This window comes from Cimex lectularius, unplaced genomic scaffold (genome assembly GCF_000648675.2).
Source record: "Cimex lectularius strain Harlan isolate CLEC.00 unplaced genomic scaffold, Clec_2.1 scaffold226, whole genome shotgun sequence".
Classification (NCBI taxonomy): Eukaryota; Metazoa; Arthropoda; class Insecta; order Hemiptera; family Cimicidae; genus Cimex; species Cimex lectularius.
The window spans coordinates 1,021,650-1,042,024 of record NW_019392846.1 but is presented as its reverse complement, the minus strand read 5'-3'; the positions used below and the strand labels follow the sequence as shown (position 1 = coordinate 1,042,024).

Genomic DNA, 20,375 nt, shown 5'->3' with positions numbered 1-20,375 from the left:
TTTGTATCACGAGTACCCTAACACCCTGTATATTTTCTCATTATTCTTAATCACCCGTTCTGTTTTCGGAGTTGCCAGTCGAATATCTATCAATTGGATCACGATGTAGACTTCACTGCTACCGCCTTCGCGCAGCAGGAGTATTGCCTGCCTAAACCTGTAAATATATCTTCTAGTTTTAAGGCATATTACCGGCACAAAACACTTATTTTTCCGTCCTTTTCCCCTATTCTCGGTGGCGTGCCGCAGTGCGCCCCTCGTCTACACCATGCATGAAAAGGTGGACGAGGGGGCTAAGACCGTAACGTCCCAACCTCCGGACTTAACCACAGCGATCGACCCTCTGACGCGAAGAATGCAAAAAAAACATGATTAAAAGAAAATGGCAGTGCCAATGGGTTGTAGATGGCAGGCCCTCGGAGGGTCTGACGCTTACGCCAGGTTTGGCCCAAAATTAAGTATCCGAGTGTCAACCTCGCATGGCCTATACTTAATCGGGTTAGGATGGCCCTTCTTCTACGAGTCAGATCCTCCGAGAGCCACTAATCGACTATTATCTTGATCCGTGAGAGACTTTGTGCCGACCCAGCACACCGGACGTTGCCAGCTTCTTTTAACATTCCATGATAGAATACTTGAAATTGATCTAAGGTCAAAAAGTTATAACTCAATGAAAATAACCTTTTCAGGCCCGTACTTCTTTCACCCTCCTCAACCAAATCATTGTTGTAACTATATGTGTCCCGTTGAAAGACAATCATAAAGTTTTCATACTTTGTTTTTGTCTTTATGTTTATCTCATAGACTCCTCAAGCATCTCGTTAACATCCAGATATACGGAATATTATGTTTTAAGGAGGTCAGTTTTAATTCGCATAGTTAGGCGAATTTAAAGAGGCACTATTTGCAGAAGTTTGTGAATATCTAATCAACGTAAACATTACTTTCACTAATTTCGTGGTCCGTTTGACCAATTAATATATTGCAATTAATTAAGGTTTTTAATTGAGATAAAAAGTCAATGGAACGAGCGGGATTCGAACCCACGATCTTCGGCTAGATACGCCGCTGCTCTACCACTTGAGCTATCATGACCTCGATCCACTCGGACGCCAACTTCCCATCTCAACACCACCTTTTGAATTTTCCCTCCTTTTTGCCATTTTTCAATTTTCCGCTTGTGCCATTGACTTTTTTATCTCAACTAAAAACCTTAATTAATTGTGAACATTAATTTTAATAATTATATGTCTAATTGACTAAAGCGCGATAATGAACACGTCAAATGAAGAACAAACAACGATAACGGGCTATGATTATCTTTAATGGTCAAAACAATAAAAACCCTAGATAATCCAAAAACTTCGTACAAAGCGTTCGTAATCACATAATTTAACGATGTGACTTTATGTTTACAATCACATTGCAATTATGTTATAATAAAATAAGTTTCAGTTCGAATGTCCTTCCAATTTTTTTTATGCTCGTTGTGATCGTTTTTAAAATATTGGTATTTAATTTTATCTTGTAACTAAAATCTTGTTTTATACAATAAACTAAGCGCTTCAGCAATACGTTTCATTTAATCATTTATGAAAAATTAATTTGACGTTACATTGAATTACAAAAATGACACGCTTTAAAGCCAAAAATATACCTAAAACTACGAAAGAAAAAAATACTTTTTTGTAATTTGCAGAACATTACAAATATCTTCATTCCTGTAACAATGAGGTAGGAATTACAGTTTCTTTAGTCAAATTAACTCTTTTTGACTTTAAATTAATCTTTTTTAATTTCAAATTAACCCGTTTTAATTTCAAATACCCTTTTGTAAAAAAATTTAAACCCCATATGAAAAATAATTACATTAAATTTAAAACTTACATATAATTAAATATAAAAATAAATGATCCGTTTATAATAATTTTGAGACTTAAAAATATATAAATGTTAGGCTATTATATAAAATACCATATGAACATTAATTACAATTAATTGATCTTTATGTAAAGTATTGGTGGAGATAAAAAAGTCAGTGTCACGATCGGGATTCGAACCCACGACCTTCGGCTTGGGTTGAGGTGGGAAGTTAGTGTCCGAGTGGATTGAAGTCATGATAGCTCAAGTGGTAAAGCTGCCGCGTATTTAGACGAACGTCGTGGGTTCGAATTCCGATAGTGACACTGACTTTTTTTCTCAACCAATACCTTACATAAAGATTAATTAATTGAAAGAAGTCAATCGGACTACGAAATCTAATGGAATTATTGATTACAAATACAATTAAATTGTAAATATACAATTAAATATTAAAATAAATAATTCTGCAGTTAAAAACTTTATTAACAAAAACTGAAATTACTTTTTATTAATCATATTATTGAAGTATTAGCAATTAGTCTAACCATCAATTAATATGATATATAAATAAATTGGTTCTTGGTTGAAGCAGTTGGAGAATTCGTTTTATCGAAAAACAATGTTCGGATAAAGCTTTTTACGAATAACTTGAGAACAGTTGATTTCTAAATATAATGAAAATGATCCCGAAGACGAGGGAAGGTTTCGAGGAGACAAGCGCGTGAAATTGTTAGACATGAAGCGGGATGCAAAGCCGGAATACCTGTAAAAAAGCCCATATCAATATTTTGTATATTTACCTATATAAAAAAATTATATTGAGCAAATAGTATAGTTATATACGAATCTGAAAGATCTGTCAGTCCCAGGGCAGTGGGGAGAGAAACCTGGAGGGTTGGAACTCTCTTTTATTTAGTTTGGAGAGTTAAGATAAGAGGTCACGAGGCCATCGTCGTTTTAAACGGCGTAGAGGATTATAAAGGTGGGATGTGGAAGAAAGAGGTGAAGCTAGAGGGTTATGATGGATAGTTTAGAGTGGAAATTGAGAAAGCGAGTTCGGATCAGATTCTTCACGAATGAGATTTCAAGATCTTTACAGATCATTTGATTGGTTACGCAGAATGGAATAATAGGATTCAGCGGAGGACTTTGAATTGAAAGTATTGAATTCGCTGGATGCTGGAGGTTTTGGCCGAGCCCCACACTTCGACTCCTTAAATCCAAATCGTTCTGATGAGTGTTTTGTAGGCGGTTAGTTTGTTAAGTATGCTCAACGTTGATATCGGTTAGAGTAGTCTATATATTTTTTTACGTTCTTGACCTTTTAATTTTGCATGTGGGTATGTAAATCTGCTGCCTAAGAAAAGCCAAAGGTATTGGACTAGGTTGGACGGAGTTATTGCCTTGTTTTTTATGTGCACTGGTGGCAATTCTGACGTTCAATCGTAAATGTAACTTCTTGGTTGTTTTTTGCTCGTTCAATCTGATATGCCTCCAAGTGCACCAGGCGGCAATGAAGTCCAGATGCTGTTGGATTGCTTCTGTGGCTAGGATAGGATTGGAGTGTATAAATAGAATTGCGGTGTCGTCCTCGTTGGTTGTGAGTTATGTGTTTGGATGTGTATTGTAGTGTCTGCAGTGTAGATGGTGTAGAGGTTTGGGCCTAGGATATTTCCTAGTGGAACGCCAACTTTTTGAGTGGCGTATGGGTGAAAAAATGTTGAAATCATCGATCAGAGAGGACTTCAACATGAGATAGTAGGTGTGTGGGATATGTTTTAACTGGTAACGGAGTCTGAGGAACCTCACTCGATGTGAAAAATAAAAACAGAGAAAAAGGTATTATTTTGCTGGAGTACACGTCGATAAGTCCTTCTACTTCCGGAAAAATATTATCTACTCAGATAAAAGCAATTTTAATATTGGGTTGTCCGGAAAATAATGCAGGATTTTAAGTTTTCATTAAAAAAAATCTATATAAAATATTCTGTTTACGTTTACAGGATTANATGGGAAATTATTTTGATTAAAGAACATTGCTTTAAAGTAACTAGTTTCTTTTTTTTTGTTTAATACCAAAATCCTGCATTATTTTCCGGACAACCCAATATATTTGGATCTGATGGTCGCGTATTTGTTTGAAGGCAACCGAACCTGGAATTAGACTTTGAAAATAAAACATGGGTGTGAAGCAAGAAGGAGGCAGTGTATGGTGTGAGATTGGATGAATGCTAAAGGAGTATCTCAATTAGTAATCAAAGGTATGTGGACATACTCCTCCATAATTAACCAAACTCCCAGAAGGTGAGACGAAAACACTGAGGCCGTGACACGGAGCTACTAAAAAACTGATTAGGGCCTCAGTCCGCATTGAGTCACTTCCAATGTAACTGAATAGACACCGCAGATGATGCTACTGATTCGTGGCGCGTTACTACTGAGTTTCAGACAACTGGGTTGCAAAGTCACTAGTGACTGAAGTTGCGTAGTTTCGGGTGATTTTCAAAATGGACGATCAACGTGTGAACATATTATTTGTCAGAGAAGTTCAAAAACCATGTTTAAAACAATAGTACGCTTCTTGGATACTCGAAGAAAGGCGGCAGGCATGGCATGAAATTGGGAAAACGCAAACTATTTATTTAAAATTAAATATTAAAATAAAGAATTATTCTATTATATAATGGTTAAAGAAATGTACAAATAAAACTGTAATATACAAGGTAAATTTTATTTCTGTTCTGTCCTAATTGTTTTATTGTCGGGACACAAACTTAATTTTTGTCTAGTGTCTCTTGATCTATCTCTCTAGGATAGCGGGATACAAATAAAGGCTGAACTATTAAATTAAATAGCAAAATCAATGTACATTCTTTGAAGTGTTTCGGCCCTGCATTCAACGATACAAAAAGTACTGAAATTGGAGCAACCGTTCTCTAAAAGCTTTACGAGAACATTGTTTTTCGGTAAAACAAACTTTCCAACTTCTTCAACCAATAATCAATTTTTTTATTCAATATTTTACTTGATGGTTCTATTAATTGTTAATGGTTCAATAACACAGTTAACAGTACGGTTAAAAAAAAGGAGTAATAAAATAGGGGGTGATAAAGTTATACTTCCCTTTATATTCTAATTTTTGTTAAGAACTTTTTAACGGAAGAATTACTTATTTTAATATTTGATTTCATATAATTTTTACTTTTAATTTCGTTAATTAAATTCGTTAATTAACTTCACTAATTTCGTGGTCCGCTTGACTAATTAATATGTTACAATTAATTACGGTTATTAGTTGAGATAAAAAAGTCAATGGCACGAGCCAAAAAAATGGCAAAAAGGAGGGAAAATTTAAAAGGTGGGGTTGAGATAGGAAGTTGGTGTCCGAGTGGATCGAGGTCGCGGTAGCTCAAGTGGTAGAGCAGCGACGTATCTAGCCGAAGATCGTGGGTTCGAATCCCGCTCTTGCCACTGACTTTTTTTATCTCAACTAATAACCTTAATTAATTGTAATATTGTAATTAACGTTCATGTTATTTTACTATTTTATATAAAAGCTTAATTTTTTTTAACTCGAAATTATTATAGACGAAACATTTGATTTTATATTTAAATGTATATAACATTTCAATTGGATTGTAATTAATTTTTTTATTTATTAAAAAAAGGTTAATTTGAAATTTAAAAATTAATTGGACGGAAAAAGCTGGATTTCCTACCTCATTGTTACATGTTACCGAATTGAAGATATTTGTATTGTACTGCAAGTTACAAAAAATGTTAGTCTTTCGTAGTTTCCTATGCATCAATAATTGTTTGGTACATGAAAATATCATTTTTTTGTTTTTTAATCCAACACCTAATAATTATTTAAAAGATTTAGATCATTTAACAGATTATATTCAACGTATTGTTGAATTGTCCAATATATTGTCCAAAGGAGGTTTTAGTTATAACATAAAATTAAAGAAGAAAATCAAAAAGAAAATACATACAGAACGACCGAGGGTATGTGCTCGCCCACTTTTTTTTAAGGCAAATTAAAAAAAAATACATTTCATAATTTATTATGTATTGTAATTTGGCTAATGCAAATTGATTTTTGTGTTAAAATATTCCAGAAAAAATCAACCAACTTTTAAAAAAAAAGGATATTTATTAAGTTTTTCAACATTTTGGATAGGGTTTAGTCTCCTTAACACATAAAAAAGGGGGATTTTTTAATCAGATATACATTTCAAAATGTATTCCCAACTTTGTGTGAAAAATAAGTTGCTCCCCTACTTCACAAGATACAAGATATTAAAAATATCTGAAAACGTTCTTAAAAATTTCTCAATATCTAATTTTTGTGTGACAAACTACAACATTAAAACTATTATTTCTAAACAACCAACAAAAATACATTAATAAGTAAAATAATAACGTAAATTTAAAAAATAATCAACTAATTTATCGACAGCTTCTTTTGCTGTAGATAAATGAGTTGTCGGTAGTTCTGTAATAAAAGTTGGAAAAAAAACGTAATAATTATCCCTCGGGTTAAAACCAACAACAGTCATTCTCAACATGGTTCTAATGATGTTGCATACAATTTTTTGTAATGTTTTTGAGATTGAGACATTTTTAAGATGTGGTTATATATCAATGATTTATTTTACGCACAATATTGAAAACTCATTTTGAAAAACATGGCCGATTTAACAAAATTATTTTTTTGATATTTTCAGTAGGTTAAACACTAGACAAAAATCAATCTGTATGAGCGGAATGAAAATACACCAGAAACCATAAAATGCGTACCTATTTTTTCAAATTTGCCTCCTTAAAAAAGTGGATGGAACATACAACGTTCGTTGGTAACCCTGTCTGTACGTACATAATAGGGCCCCGTTTGAGGGGAAAAATTGGTTGGTTTATTCTGTATTATTCAGAGAAAAAAATTAATTTGTATTAGCAAAAATAAAGTACACCAAAACCATAAAATACAAGTATTTTTAACATCGGTTACTTTGTCTGTACGTACGTAATAGGGTCCCAGTTGGGAAAAAGTTGGTTGGTGTATTCTGTCCCATACAGAGAAAAAAAGAACAATCTGTATTAGCCAAAATAAACTACGTCAAAAACTATAAAATACATGTATTTTTTTCAAATTTGCCTTCATTACAAAAAGTTGTTGGAGCTCTAACATCTGTCACTTTGTACGTACGTAATTGGGTTCTAATTGGTGACAAAATATTGGTTGCTGCTTTCTTTCTCATACAGAGAAAAAAGTCTGTATTAGCCAAAATAAAGTACACCAAAACCATAAAATACATGTATTTTTTTCAAATTTGCCCTCATTAAAAATGGTTGTTGGAGCTCCAACATTGGTCACTTCGTCTGTACGTACGTAATAGGGTCCCAATTGAGGAAAAAATGTTGGTTCGTGTATTTTGTCTCATACAGAGGAAAAAAAAAACAATCTCTATTATCAAAAATAAACTACAACAAAAACCATAAAATACGTGAATTTTTTTTCAAATTTGCCCTCATTAAAAAAGTGGTTGGGGCACGTACCGTCGGTCACCCTGTCTGTACGTACGTAATAGAGTCCCGTTTGAAGGGAATAATTTGGTTGTTGTATTATGAATTATCGAGAAAAAAAATCAATCTGCATTAACCAAAATAAATTACATCAAAAACCATAAAATACTTGTATTTTTTTCAAATTTGCCCTCATTAAACAAAGTTGTTGGAGCTCTAACATCAGTCACTTTGTCTCTATGTACGTTATAGAATAGGGTCCCAATTGGGGAAAAAATGTTGGTTGTGTATGTTGTGTATTCAGTATTACACAGAGAAAAAACAAACAATCAGTATTAGATAAAATAAAATACATCAAAAAACATAAAATACGTTTATTTTTTTTCAAATGTGCCCTCAATTAAAAAAAAGTGGTTGCAGGACATATCGTCGGTCACCCTGTCTGTATGTACGTAATAGTCCCGTTTGGGGGAACAAAGTTGGTCGTTGTATTATGAATTATTGAGGGAAAAAATATCAATCTGTATTAGCCAAAATAAATTACATCAAAAACCATAAAATACATGCATTTTTTCAAATTTGCCCTCATTAAAAAAGTGGTTGCACCTCATATCGTCGGTCACCCTGTCTGTGTGTACGTAATAGAGTCCCGTTTGAGGGGAAAAATTTGATTGTTGTATTATGAATTATTGAGAAAAAAATCAATCTGTATTAGCCAAAATAAATTACATCAAAAACGATCAAATACGTGTATTTTTTTTAAATGTGTTCTCAATTTAAAAAAAAAGTGGTTATAGCTCATATCGTCGGTCACCTCGTCTGTGTGTACGTAGTAGAGTACCGTTTGGGGGGGGGGGATTTGATTGTTGTATTATTAATTATTGAGAGAAAAAATTAATCTGTATTAGCCAAAATAAAGTACACCAAAACCATACAATCCATATATTTTTTTCAAATTTGCCCTCATTAAAAAAGCTTGTTGGAGCTCTAACATTGGTCACTTCGTCTGTACGTACGTAAGAGGGTCCCAATTGAGGAAAAATTCGTGTATTTTGTCTCATACAGAAGAAAAAAACAATCTGTATTAGCAAAAATAAACTACATCAAAAACCATAAAATACATGTATTTTTTTCAAATTTGCCCTCATTAAACAAAGTTGTTGGAGCTCTAACATCAGTCACTTTGTCTTTATGTACGTTATAGAATAGGGTCCCAATTGGGGAAAAAATGTTGGTTGTGTATGTCGTGTATTCAGTATTACACAGAGAAAAAACAAACAATCTGTATTAGATAAAATAAAATACATCAAAAACCATAAAATACGTGTGTTTTTTCAAATGTGCCCTCAATTAAAAAAAAAAAGTGGTTGCAGCTCATATCGTCGGTCACCCTGTGTGTGTACGTCATAGAGTCCCGTTTGGGGGGGGGATTTGATTGTTGTATTATTAATTATTGAGAAAAAATTAATCTGTATTAGCCAAAATAAATGACATCAAAAACTGTATATAGATAAAATACGTGTATTTTTTTTTTCAAATTTGCCCTCATTAAAAAGCGTTTGCCGCACATACCGTCAGTATGAACGTAATTGGGTCCTATTGGAACACATAACCTCTGTCTATGTATGAATGATTTTTTTAACCTACCGTATAGGCTGTTTCGTAGTTCTACTTTTTGTAAACGATAGTGGGTAAAAGCATAAATTGCTTTAAGATCTGTTCAAAGAAAGTTTGAGTATGAGAACAATAAGTGTTTGTATAATTGTATTTGTTGTCAACAATTTTTATTTGTTGTTTCAATTAAATAACGTTGCCTTTTGAATGTATGATAAAATTTCAATGGTAATTTCGTAATAAAGTCAATGATAAGAGGAATATCAAGGAGAAAAAAACTCTACCGTCAGTTTGTCACGTGTAGCCGCCCCTCCAACAACCACGTGGTGGGGACGGCGCGACTAACCTTGTCTCGCTTTTCGCAGGCAGTCCAACTTCCAGTACAGCATGGGAGGTGCGCCGAGAACGAGTTCCGCCCTCGCCAAACCACCGGACGGAGGATGGGGGTGGTTCGTCGTCTTTGGATCCTTCATGATACACGTATTCGGTGAGTCCGTCCCTCTTTCTCAACCCCAGGGTCAAAGGAGATGTTTTTTTTATATATACATATAAACCACGTGGGTTGACTGTAACTGTTTTACCCTGCATACTTACAATGGGGTTTAATTAAACTAGTCGTTAAACGACCAACTTATAGACCTATAAATAACTTAATATTATTCAAACAAAAATATCGTCAAATTATAAATAAGTCACCGAAAATAGAATTTTTCAATTTTTAAAATTGAATGAACCAGTAACAAGTACTGCATAGAAACAGAGTATAAATATGTGTAAAAATACTGTATAATACATATATTTTCTATTAGTATTGTATTATTTTGCTTTAATTTCATTTTGAATGTTTCAATTGAAAATTTTAAATTAAATTGAGGGAATTTATTTACTAAATAAATTTCACATAAAATATAAGCGTATGATACAAATAGAGTAAACAGTTCTTTAAATTAAGAATCAAAATATAAACCAAATTGGGAGTTGAGTGTGAAAATATTAGTTTGTTACAATTCAAATTATTATCTTAGCAAGGAAAATAATATGAACATATACAAAAGTATTAATAATCAAAATAAGAAAATCTAACGAAATAAAATGAACAGTTAATATGGAACATTATTAAACTTCGTAATGACTTAAGTAAGTAAAACAAAACTGTCAACATGAAATAAGTATTTTTTTTACAAAAGTGTATTTTTTAGAGCATGGAAATTTTTGAGGCTAATTTGAATTTTTAAAAATTTTTTTGTTAAAATTTAGGGGATCTGGGTTTTGACGTTTCGGGAATTTTACATCCATCATCAGGATTTTATTTTTCTTAATAATTTTTTAAACTGTCAAGATGAAATATGGGGACCGCGGTAGCCGAGTGGTTAGCGTGAGAGACTCTCGGCTCATAGACGCCGCAGTCGTGGGTTCGATTCCTACCGTCGCCTCTGGCCCTTTTTTCACTATAACCCCCCCCAATATGAACACATATACAAGAATTCGTCACCATGGTTAATATGCATAGATCATAAGGCAAAAAAAAGAAAAGAAAACAAATGAAATAGATATTTTCTTACAAAAGTATATTTTTTAGAGCATGGAGATTTTTGAAGCTAATTTGACTTTTCAACATTTTTTTGTTAAAATTGAAGGGGTGTGGATTTTTCCGTTTCGGAAATTTTACACCCATCATCAGAATCTTATATTTCTTGATAATGCCTATTTTGCATTTTCAGCAAGATGTTATTATTCGTTGTGAGTTGTTGATATGTTTCTTTCACATATTATATTTTTCAAGGTATATCGTTTTTTGGAAGAATTTTTTTAATAAGATTTTTAGAACATGGAAATTTTTGACAAATCTCTAAAAGAAACTATGTATATTGAACATTTTTCCAAAAATGTAAGAAGCTGACAATGGGTATAAATTTCCGAACGCCCAGATCAATTTTTAAACGAATTTACCTTTTAAAAACGATTTTTTTTAGCCAAAACCAAAACATTTAAAAAGACAAATCAGTCTCCAAAATGTCCATGTTCTAAAAAACATACTTTATAAGAAAATGTTTTATTTAATTAAGACATTACTTAGTTCAATAGTGTTTTTTCTTTTGTTTTACTTCCATCTGCATGTATCTCATACTGTAGAACGTCATCCTCACAAAGGTCAACCTCTATATCAGTTCCTGGATGTAACCAGTTTTTAAAACTACTTGTTTGTTGTACTATGCCATCTGTACTGTTGGGAAAAGGTGGAATTAGTTTAGAAAAACAGTGTTAAACAAGAACAACTATATTAACCACGAACACAAGAACATAACAATACACAAAAAACATAAACAAAAAACGTAATTAAAACCTCCTTCTTAAGACATCCGTAGGCCATCGTACTACAATACATGGTCTTACATTCGGCCATTCTGACATAAAAGTCAACCTTGACTTTACCATACATGTATACTTCGACAATCACATAATACAGAACAAAATTAAACATAAGTATAACATAAGTAACGAAGAGTATAATGGTTTCCATATAACATAAACAAACGTAAGATGAAAAAGTACAAACTAACATAACTCAAAACATTAACTAAAATAATCTAAAATAAAAAACTTTTTAACATGTATTATTATTATCATTTATTTACATAAGGCTTAATGTGGTCTGGTGAATGGATGCCCTCATATGATTACGTCCAACTTGAAAACCATTAACTTCACTTATAACAAATCTATCGTTTGATAATATATGTTTAATTTTATAGGGTCCCTTAAATTTCGGTGATAACTTTGTATTTACACCAGGACAATTGTCGCGGTCAGTAATGACAACCAAATCTCCTTCTTTTTATTGATTGGCTGCTTTTCTCTTGGACATCTAGATCTCTTGTGTTTTCGATGCATTCTGCTAGTTCTTGCACGATTGGCCCAAGACCATCTAAAGGTGAGCGGGCCTGATCTACTCCAAAAAGCAGTTTAAACGGTGTTGATTTCGTGGAGTTGTGTTGAACATTGTTCAGTGAATATTCTACCTTGCTCAGTTTCAAATCCCAGTCATTTGCGCCGTTAAGTTTTCCTAACATGGCCGTCAACACTCTGTTCACACTCTCGACGCCATTTGCACGAGGCGTGGATGTACCCGTCAATACTGGTGTAACGTTATGGTCCCTTAAAAAATTCGTGAACTCAGCCGATGTAAAGCATGATCCTCTGTCAGATATAATCTTTCTTGGCGGGCTGTATGCTCTGAAATAGTCAGTAAGATGAATGATAACTTCTGCAGTCGTTACCGTACGGCAAGGGTATAATCGAACAAATTTAGTAAACGCATCAATAACAACTAAAATGTATTTATGCTTTCGAAAAGTTGTTGAAATTGGCCCATAATGATCGATGTGGATTGTATCAAACGGAACGCATTCCTTAGGTATCGAATGGAGGAATCCTTCCTGCTTCGACTTAGGCGAAAAATGAATGCATATAAGGCAATTGCCTATGTAATTTTTTATTTCTGTCTTCATCTTGGGAAACCAGTAGAGTCTGCTAATCATATCAATAGTTTTAGCAACACCCATGTGACCCANGAATATATAGGCAATACTGGTGTAACGTTATGGTCCCTTAAAAATTCGTGAACCCCGTCGATGTAAAGAATGATCCCCTGTCTGATATAATCCTTCTTGGCGGGCTGTATGCTCTGAAATAGTCAGTAAGATGCGTGATTACTTCTGCAGTCGTTACCGTACGACAAGGGTATAATCGAATAAATTTAGTAAACGCATCAATAACAACTAAAATGTTTTTATGCGTTCGAAAAGTTATTGAAATTGGCCCATAATGATCGATGTGGATCGTATCAAACGGAACTCACTCCTTAGGTATCGAATGGAGGAATCCTTCCTGCTTTCCCGACTTAGGCGAAAAATGAATGCATTTAAGGCAATTGCCTATGTAATTTTTTATTTCTGTCTTCATCTTGGGAAACCAGTAGAGTCTGCTAATCATATCAATAGTTTTAGCAACACCCATGTGACCCATTTCATCATGATAGGTTCTAATAATTGACATAACGAGATCTTTCGGAATATAAAATCGAAGTTGATCACCTTGCAGTTTACTATATACGAGGCCGTTTCGTAGTTCATAAAAGGAATCCTCTTGATTTTCCAAGTAATCTCGAATTTTCGAAATTTCTGGATCTGCGAGTTGCCTAACTTGCAAAGCAACGTCTAGTTCATTTTCAATTATCATCAATACACTTCGACTTAATGCATCTATATGCTTCATTCGTTCCGATCCACGATGCTCAATTTCGAAGTTGAAGTTTTGGAAATCAAAGAGCCACCTGGCTATTCTCGGGTTTACATCTTTCTTTGCCAGTGTTTATTTTAGTGCGTTACAATCGGTTATAACTTTAAATTCAATGCCTTGTACGATCCAAAGCGTATTTAATAGCTAATGTCGCGAGTTCAAAACTGTGAAACATTGTCTCTTCCTTAGTCGTCCTTCGACTGAAATAAAATACAGGATGAAATTTACCATCTTCCTTTTGTTTTTGCATAAGTACAGCACCAAACCCTTGAGAGCTTGCAAGTGCAGGATTATAAATTGCGAGAACTGGTCTTTCGGAGAGTTTTTGCTTGAGCAAATCGAACGCCTTCATTTCTTCATCACCGAATCTAAATGCGACGTCCTTCTTGAGTAGGGCATAAATTGGTGCAGCAATTTCGGAAAATCCACAAACAAATCGTCTAAAATATGAGGTAAGGCCTAAGAATCGCTGAACATCGTGAACGTTCGTAGGAACTGGATAATTTATAATTGTATTAACTGACAATTAATTAAGGTTTTTGGTTGAGATGAAAAAAAGTTAATGGCACGAGAGGGATTCGAACCCACGACCTTCGGCTAGATACGCCGCTGCTCTTTTTGAGTTTTCCCTCCTTTTGCCATTTTTCAAANGGTAGAGCAGCGGCGTATCTAGCCGAAGGTCGTGGGTTCGAATCCCTCTCGTGCCATTAACTTTTTTTCATCTCAACCAAAAACCTTAATTAATTGTCAGTTATTAATTGGTCAAGCGGACCACAAAAGTAGTGAATTAATTGTTTTAACATTTTCCGGATTCGGTCTTATTTCATCTTTATTCACATGGTGTCCTAAATAAATAATTGCCTTTTGTAAAAAAAAAAAAAAAAAAAAAAAAAATACATTTGTCCATTCTTAGTTCTAATTTATTATCGACGAGGAGTCGTAAAACTGTCTCTAAGATATGCAAATTGTCTCCAATTGTTTTAGTTGCAATTAAAATACTATTAAAATACAAAAGTATCTCACTTTTATCTATTAGAGGTTTAAAAATTGATGAAAGGAAGCGCTGGAACTGCGCTGGCCCGTTACAGAGTCCAAACGGCATTTTTGTAAACTCAAACCGACCAAACGGTAGGACAGAAGTGTATTTCATCGAGTCTAGGTGCATTTTAACATGGTAGTACCCATTTTTTAGGTCCAAAAGGGTGAAATATTCTTTATCTTTGAGAGAATCAAGTTGATCGTCAACTAACGGCAATTTTATTGAGTTCCAGATAATCCATACACATTCGATATTCTCCATTCTTTTTCTTGACCATGACAACGGGGCTACTGTACTCTGAAGTGCTAGGTCTGATAACACCAGACTTAAGCAAGTCGTCAGTGATTTCTTTCGCAACTGTCTTTTCGTTGATTGACATCCACTTGCATTAAAGAAGACGGCTGGTTATGAAAAAGAAAAATATTCATTTCGTAATTTACATTTGATTCCGCTGGTCTAGGGACGCTAAAATAAAATTTTTCAACCGTGTCAATCAGTTTCTGTTTGCTGTAGTAGTCCAAACTAGAATCGATATTCAGGTTGTCATTATCTTTACAAACGTTAAAAATTTCGATATCAAAAATATCTGGTTTCTCCAATTCATTTTCAGAATTTCTGTTATTCTCAGCACAAGTTTCAGAACCGCCAATTTTTGCAATCTTAATGCCTTTTCCTTCCGAAAATTGGCCCATTGTTATTGAAATTTTGGAATTAAAAATAAAGTCTCTTCCTAATAATGCAGCAAACGTTATTCCTTCCGGTATAACATGAAACATTATTTTTATTTTTACATTCTGGACACTTATTTCGGACTCTAACGAACCTACAACCTTTAACCGAGACATGCCAATGAATGCATTTAAGGGTGTTGGTAAGTTTACAAAACCAAGTTTACAACCTGTACAAAGTCAGCAGATAATATTGAAATTGGACTGCCCGAATCCAGCAATGCGTTCATTTTAGGATTCATACTTATTTTCTTTGACATATCGTTAAATACAATTTCCATAATTATCTGAGATTGTCTTTCCTCGGATTTTGGTTTATTCCTGAAAATTAGGTTGAGAGTTTTATTACCGGAAGTATTTTTCATTCTGCTTGGGAAAGACGCTATGTGGTGGTCCTTGGAGCCACATTCATAGTAGCTACTCCTTTCTCTCTTTGGTTTCTTACAGTCTACTGCTCGATGGCCCAAGCTTCCACAGTTATAGCAATTCAATTGGCTCCTAGTTTTGTCAGGGGGCTTTGACATAAAACACTCATTTTTTATTGTCCCGTTTAAAGCTGGCGATAATCCGGACATGCTCTTACTCTTTATAGATTGATAGATTTGAAGATTTTTTCTAAAATTTTGCAAATCGGTCGAGCCATAGAAAATTGTTTTGTTAAACGGCTTATCGGGAATGCCGTCTGACACGTACCGAATTAAATTCGCTTCATCGATATTTCCCCAAGTAGCAAGCTCCTTCATTGCCAAAAAATACTCGTAAAACCCTTCGTTTCTCTTTAGTTTCCTACTTTTTCGTAATTCAAGAACATCTGCATCTGATAACTTTCGGGAAAATTCATCTAATAGAGCTTTTTTAAGAGATTTCCAGCTTGTTAGTCCTCTTTCGCTCGAAACAAAAAGTTTAGCTGGTCCAGACAAACTCTTTTTAGCATAAACTAGGCTCCAGTCAAATCGAACATTTTAGCATGTTCTTCAAAATTTTTAATCCAAAGTTCAACCGGAATTTCGTCTTGGCCATTAAAAACATCAATTTCTCCCTCAAAATCCCTATATATAAAGATCGGTTGTGCCGATTCGTTTTTATTCTTAAACATTTTTACCTTCTTCTCAGGAGCCTCTTCCACCTCTTCGACGACGTTTGTTTCTTCTTCGCTGTCATCTCCGTTGACCGTCCTTCTACAAAAATCATCGTCACTGCCGGTATACTTCTTTATCGTCTGATCCGCCATTGTCCTCTCCATAATAGTTTGTAGTCTGGCTTGAAGTTGTTTTTTCTTGCCTGATGTCACAAGTCCTAACGCCGCAAGGCGATCCTTCAACTCGTCTACACCAAGGCGTGATGCCTCTTCAACAGGAAAATCACGAATGCCATCCATAAGTACAACTCCAGTATCGATCCCACTTCTGATTTTGTTGGGAAAAGGTGGAATTAGTTTAGAAAAACAGTGTTAAACAAGAAGAATTATATTAACCACGAACACAAGAACATAACAATACACAAAAAACATAATAAACATAAAACGTAATCAAAACCTCCTTCTAGGCCCACTTAAGACCGTAGGCCATCGTACTACAATACATGGTCTTACAGTACCAACTTTGTTCAATTTATAAAAGTTTATTATTATTCTATATACATGAGTGTATGCATGTTTTCCCTCCTAACATTACCCCTGCTGTGCTTAAAGGGAGTTTATTGAGATATCTTATATATCTCACATACAATGAATCAAAATTTCTATTTCTATTAATATGTGAATTTAATAGTTAAATAAAAATATAAAACTAATTTTTGAATGATAGTTAAATTGAACAAGTTTTGGTCCAAACAAAATTCTTCTAGTCGCATTAGTTATCCCTTTACACGTTTTTTCCTCAACAAATCATTGAGTATTATATTTTCACACAAATGGAAACCTAATGGTATAAACTCTTGCTAAAATCCGGTTGTCCACCTGAGTGACCCATAAGTCATTCTACTGTAGCTAAACTTTTTGAAACTCCGGTTTATTGATTGTCACAGATGGATATAACTCAATTTTCAACCTTACAGATCAACTGCTTCAAATATGTTTTTGTACCAAATGCTTTCACTCATAACAGACAAGTTGACGTAATTTATTCAGAGATTGTTAAGACATCTGATTGTGTCAATCTTGATTTGCTTCTGTCAAAATTAAATGTTCCAGGCTTTTATGGCCTGTTTGATCATGGTTTCAATACATGGGCGGCAACATCAAGTGGAAATTAACAATGGTTGTTTTAAATTGAAAAAAAATAAAAAAAAAATCTGAAGTACCACATGGCTCTCTTTTGTGTCACTTATTATTTTTCATATTATATCTTGGTCTTTCCTGATGATGTCAAATTTTACCGCGAGGTCGCTAATTAATGTCGGAGGCTTAATAATACTTTAAATAGTGTGGTGTTCAAATAATGAAAAATACCTTTTATACATACCTCGTATAATCGTGTACTTGTGTGTGATACTTATTTTAAATTTAGTTCCAAAGTAAAAGAGAGCAAACCAATTTACTGTAATTCTTCCTCCTGTTGCTTTTTTGCTCTTTTAATTTTATATCCAGTGTTGCCGTACACTCTTCATAATCTAAATTCGCCAAGTTCAGCTTTGCCAATTATTTATTACCCTTGCCTAGTATGATATTAGCTACTAAAAGTTTTAAGCGAGACCTGTGGAACAGGCCTTAATGCATAGGCAAAAATAATAATAATCCTGCATGTTTTTTACGAGTTCAAAAGTTTAACACCTCTGAACCACTTTGGATATAAACCGATTTACTTCTCTTATATAACCTTATTAATAGCAAACGCCACGGCTCTCAACTGATAAGACTAATCTCTCTCGACGTTAGCACAACCAACACTGTGCTTCGTAAGGTGAAATATCTGGTGAGACAGCACTAATAAACTGTACTCATTAATTAAATGATAATTAATTTGATCGTGTTGTCCACACTACAGACTGAATTTCTGCAATGTGGCATCGTTAAGGTTTTCCTGTGTCCTGTTATTGCCTGCGCTTCTAGTTATCTAAATGAGCCAATCTTCTGAGCCGGAACATATGTCAAACTGATCGGCACTTGATAATTTCTCACAGGTTTAAATGTAATAATTTGCGTATTTATGTTTTAAATGCTGGTTTTGTTTAGTCTGACCGAACAAAATTTAGATTGTTGTTTTGAGATAGCTTGATTGTAGTAGCATGTCTGTGCATCTATATTTTAGAAGGTTTAATAGTCGCATGAACGTCTTCGTGTTTGCCCCGTAGACTTTTTTTTTATAAGGCGAAGTTAGATGCCAGCTTGTCCTACGAGAAAACGCTATGACTTTTCCGACCCGGACGGAATAAAACGCGTGACCCAAGGTTGCCGTTGTAATTTTATTCGGCTATACAATAAATAACAGCTGTGCAAACAAAGTTGAAGTATATATTTAAATGAATATATTCAAATTAGTTTTTCATATTTCAAAACCCCAGCTTAAAACGGAATTTTAACTAATGTATTATTTAGAGTGGTTTCGTTTAAGAAAAAACAGGAAACAAGGTAATAAAAGGACAAAATCATCTTCTACGCTGGAATAATTCATTCAATTAGTTGCTCCGTTGGCACATTGTTTATATTCATGAGAAATTATGGTAAAACATCAACCGCCTCGAGACCGTCTTCTTCAACACGATGACAAAATGACCCAAAATGCCGTATTTTTGCTGTTCGACAAATAGATACGTAAATAATGAAATGCATAAGGGAAAAAAAATCAAGTCGTAGAGATGCTGTTTTCCTCTTTGTATAAGGTTGGTGTAGAATGATTGTTAATGACTCCACTTGAGTTTATGTTTTTATGTAGTTTACATAGTAAAGGTATTAACATTTCCTTTGTATAAAAAATATCAGTATGAAACTACCCCTTAATCGATTACAATTCACGGATTTTATCTAATGATCGCGTTCGAACTTCGCCCGAGCCAACATAGTTTCATACCATTGATTTACAATTACGAAAACACGCCAGCCTTCACAATGTTAATTATGTTTATTTTATTCAACTTAGACAGAAACTTGTTCAGCGCTGGTGAAAATGCCTTGGGTTTATTTCCCACTTTCAGAATTAATATTTTGATAAATCCCTTTTTGCAGGTACTAAATAGTCATAATACATTATTTTGCTTGGGGTTGTGTTTTATGTAAGTAAAATTTAATTTCAGATATAAATGATAAATGATGGAGTGAGTGTGGTTTTTGCAACGATCCGGATTTCGAGCCTTTTAGCTCATCATCAGGTTGAAGGACTTCTACAACCACGTCTCTCGACATGAATTGCCAAAGTGAACCCGCTGATACCTCCGCCAACGCGACGTTCCAATTAGCAGCTGATTTTTTTAATGGCGCTCAATTTGAACGTGCGAAACGCGGAAATTATAACACAAATAAATATTTGTGTAAAGTAGGAACTATCTTTTTAAAAAAGGATTAATTTCAGATATGTCGATTGTTGTTTGTATTTTTGCTTGTTTTGTTTTTTTGGCATGTGCTCAAATTTTCCTTTAAGATATACAATTAACCATTCAAGTTAACACCTAAGAACTATTTGTCTGAAACAACTGCATTAAAACTTCAAAATATGAGGCCTTGAGATATCATGAAGGAAAACGACTCGATTTCTAAACCAAACTTAAATATGTAGGTCTAAATTAATATAGGGGGTAATATATTACTCCCTTTGAGAGCTATTGTATCCCTCGTGTACTGATAAATACTTTTGGCTTTGTTCATCAAGAAATTTGATTACTAGGCCAAATTTCAGTAGCTGAATTTCTTCTACGGTTGTACATCCCAAAACACTTCCTCCTTCGGGCAAATATGGCGCCACGGTTTGTTAGTAGGTGTGCTGGTGTCTTCTCTGGTTCCTTGCATAATCTGTCTTCGGTTATTCCAATCTTCTTCAGATGCCCATTCAGTCTGCAGTGTCCTGTCAAGAATCATGTCACGACGAAGTTTTTCCGCTTTCTTTGATACATTCTGTTGTGTATTAACTTCCAAAATTTGCTAGAAAGTTCTTGGATTGTTTATTTACGGTGAGTGAATTTCACGGTTTTCTCATTTTTTGTCTTTTTCTCTAAGAAACACATAGATAGCATGAACTCCTATGCCATCTCAAGACCTATCAACGGTGTTGCAGCCCCTTTCCTTGCAAGCATGTCCGCCCTCTCGTTGCCTTCTATTCCCCTCTATTCGACATGTCCTGAGACCAAGCAGAAGGTGACGGTTTTGCATATTAGTT

At 34.2% G+C, this 20,375-nt stretch overlaps 1 protein-coding gene across 1 annotated transcript in view; it reads left to right on the top strand.

The window, feature by feature from the left end:
* The window catches only part of LOC106666980 (monocarboxylate transporter 9), a 106,061-nt gene that overhangs the window by 30,868 nt on the left and 54,818 nt on the right, over window positions 1-20,375 (top strand). Inside the window, exon 2 of the mRNA XM_014394549.1 lies at window positions 9,369-9,490. Coding sequence (XP_014250035.1) covers window positions 9,369-9,490 — 122 coding nt within the window. The remainder of the gene's footprint in view (window positions 1-9,368; window positions 9,491-20,375) is intronic.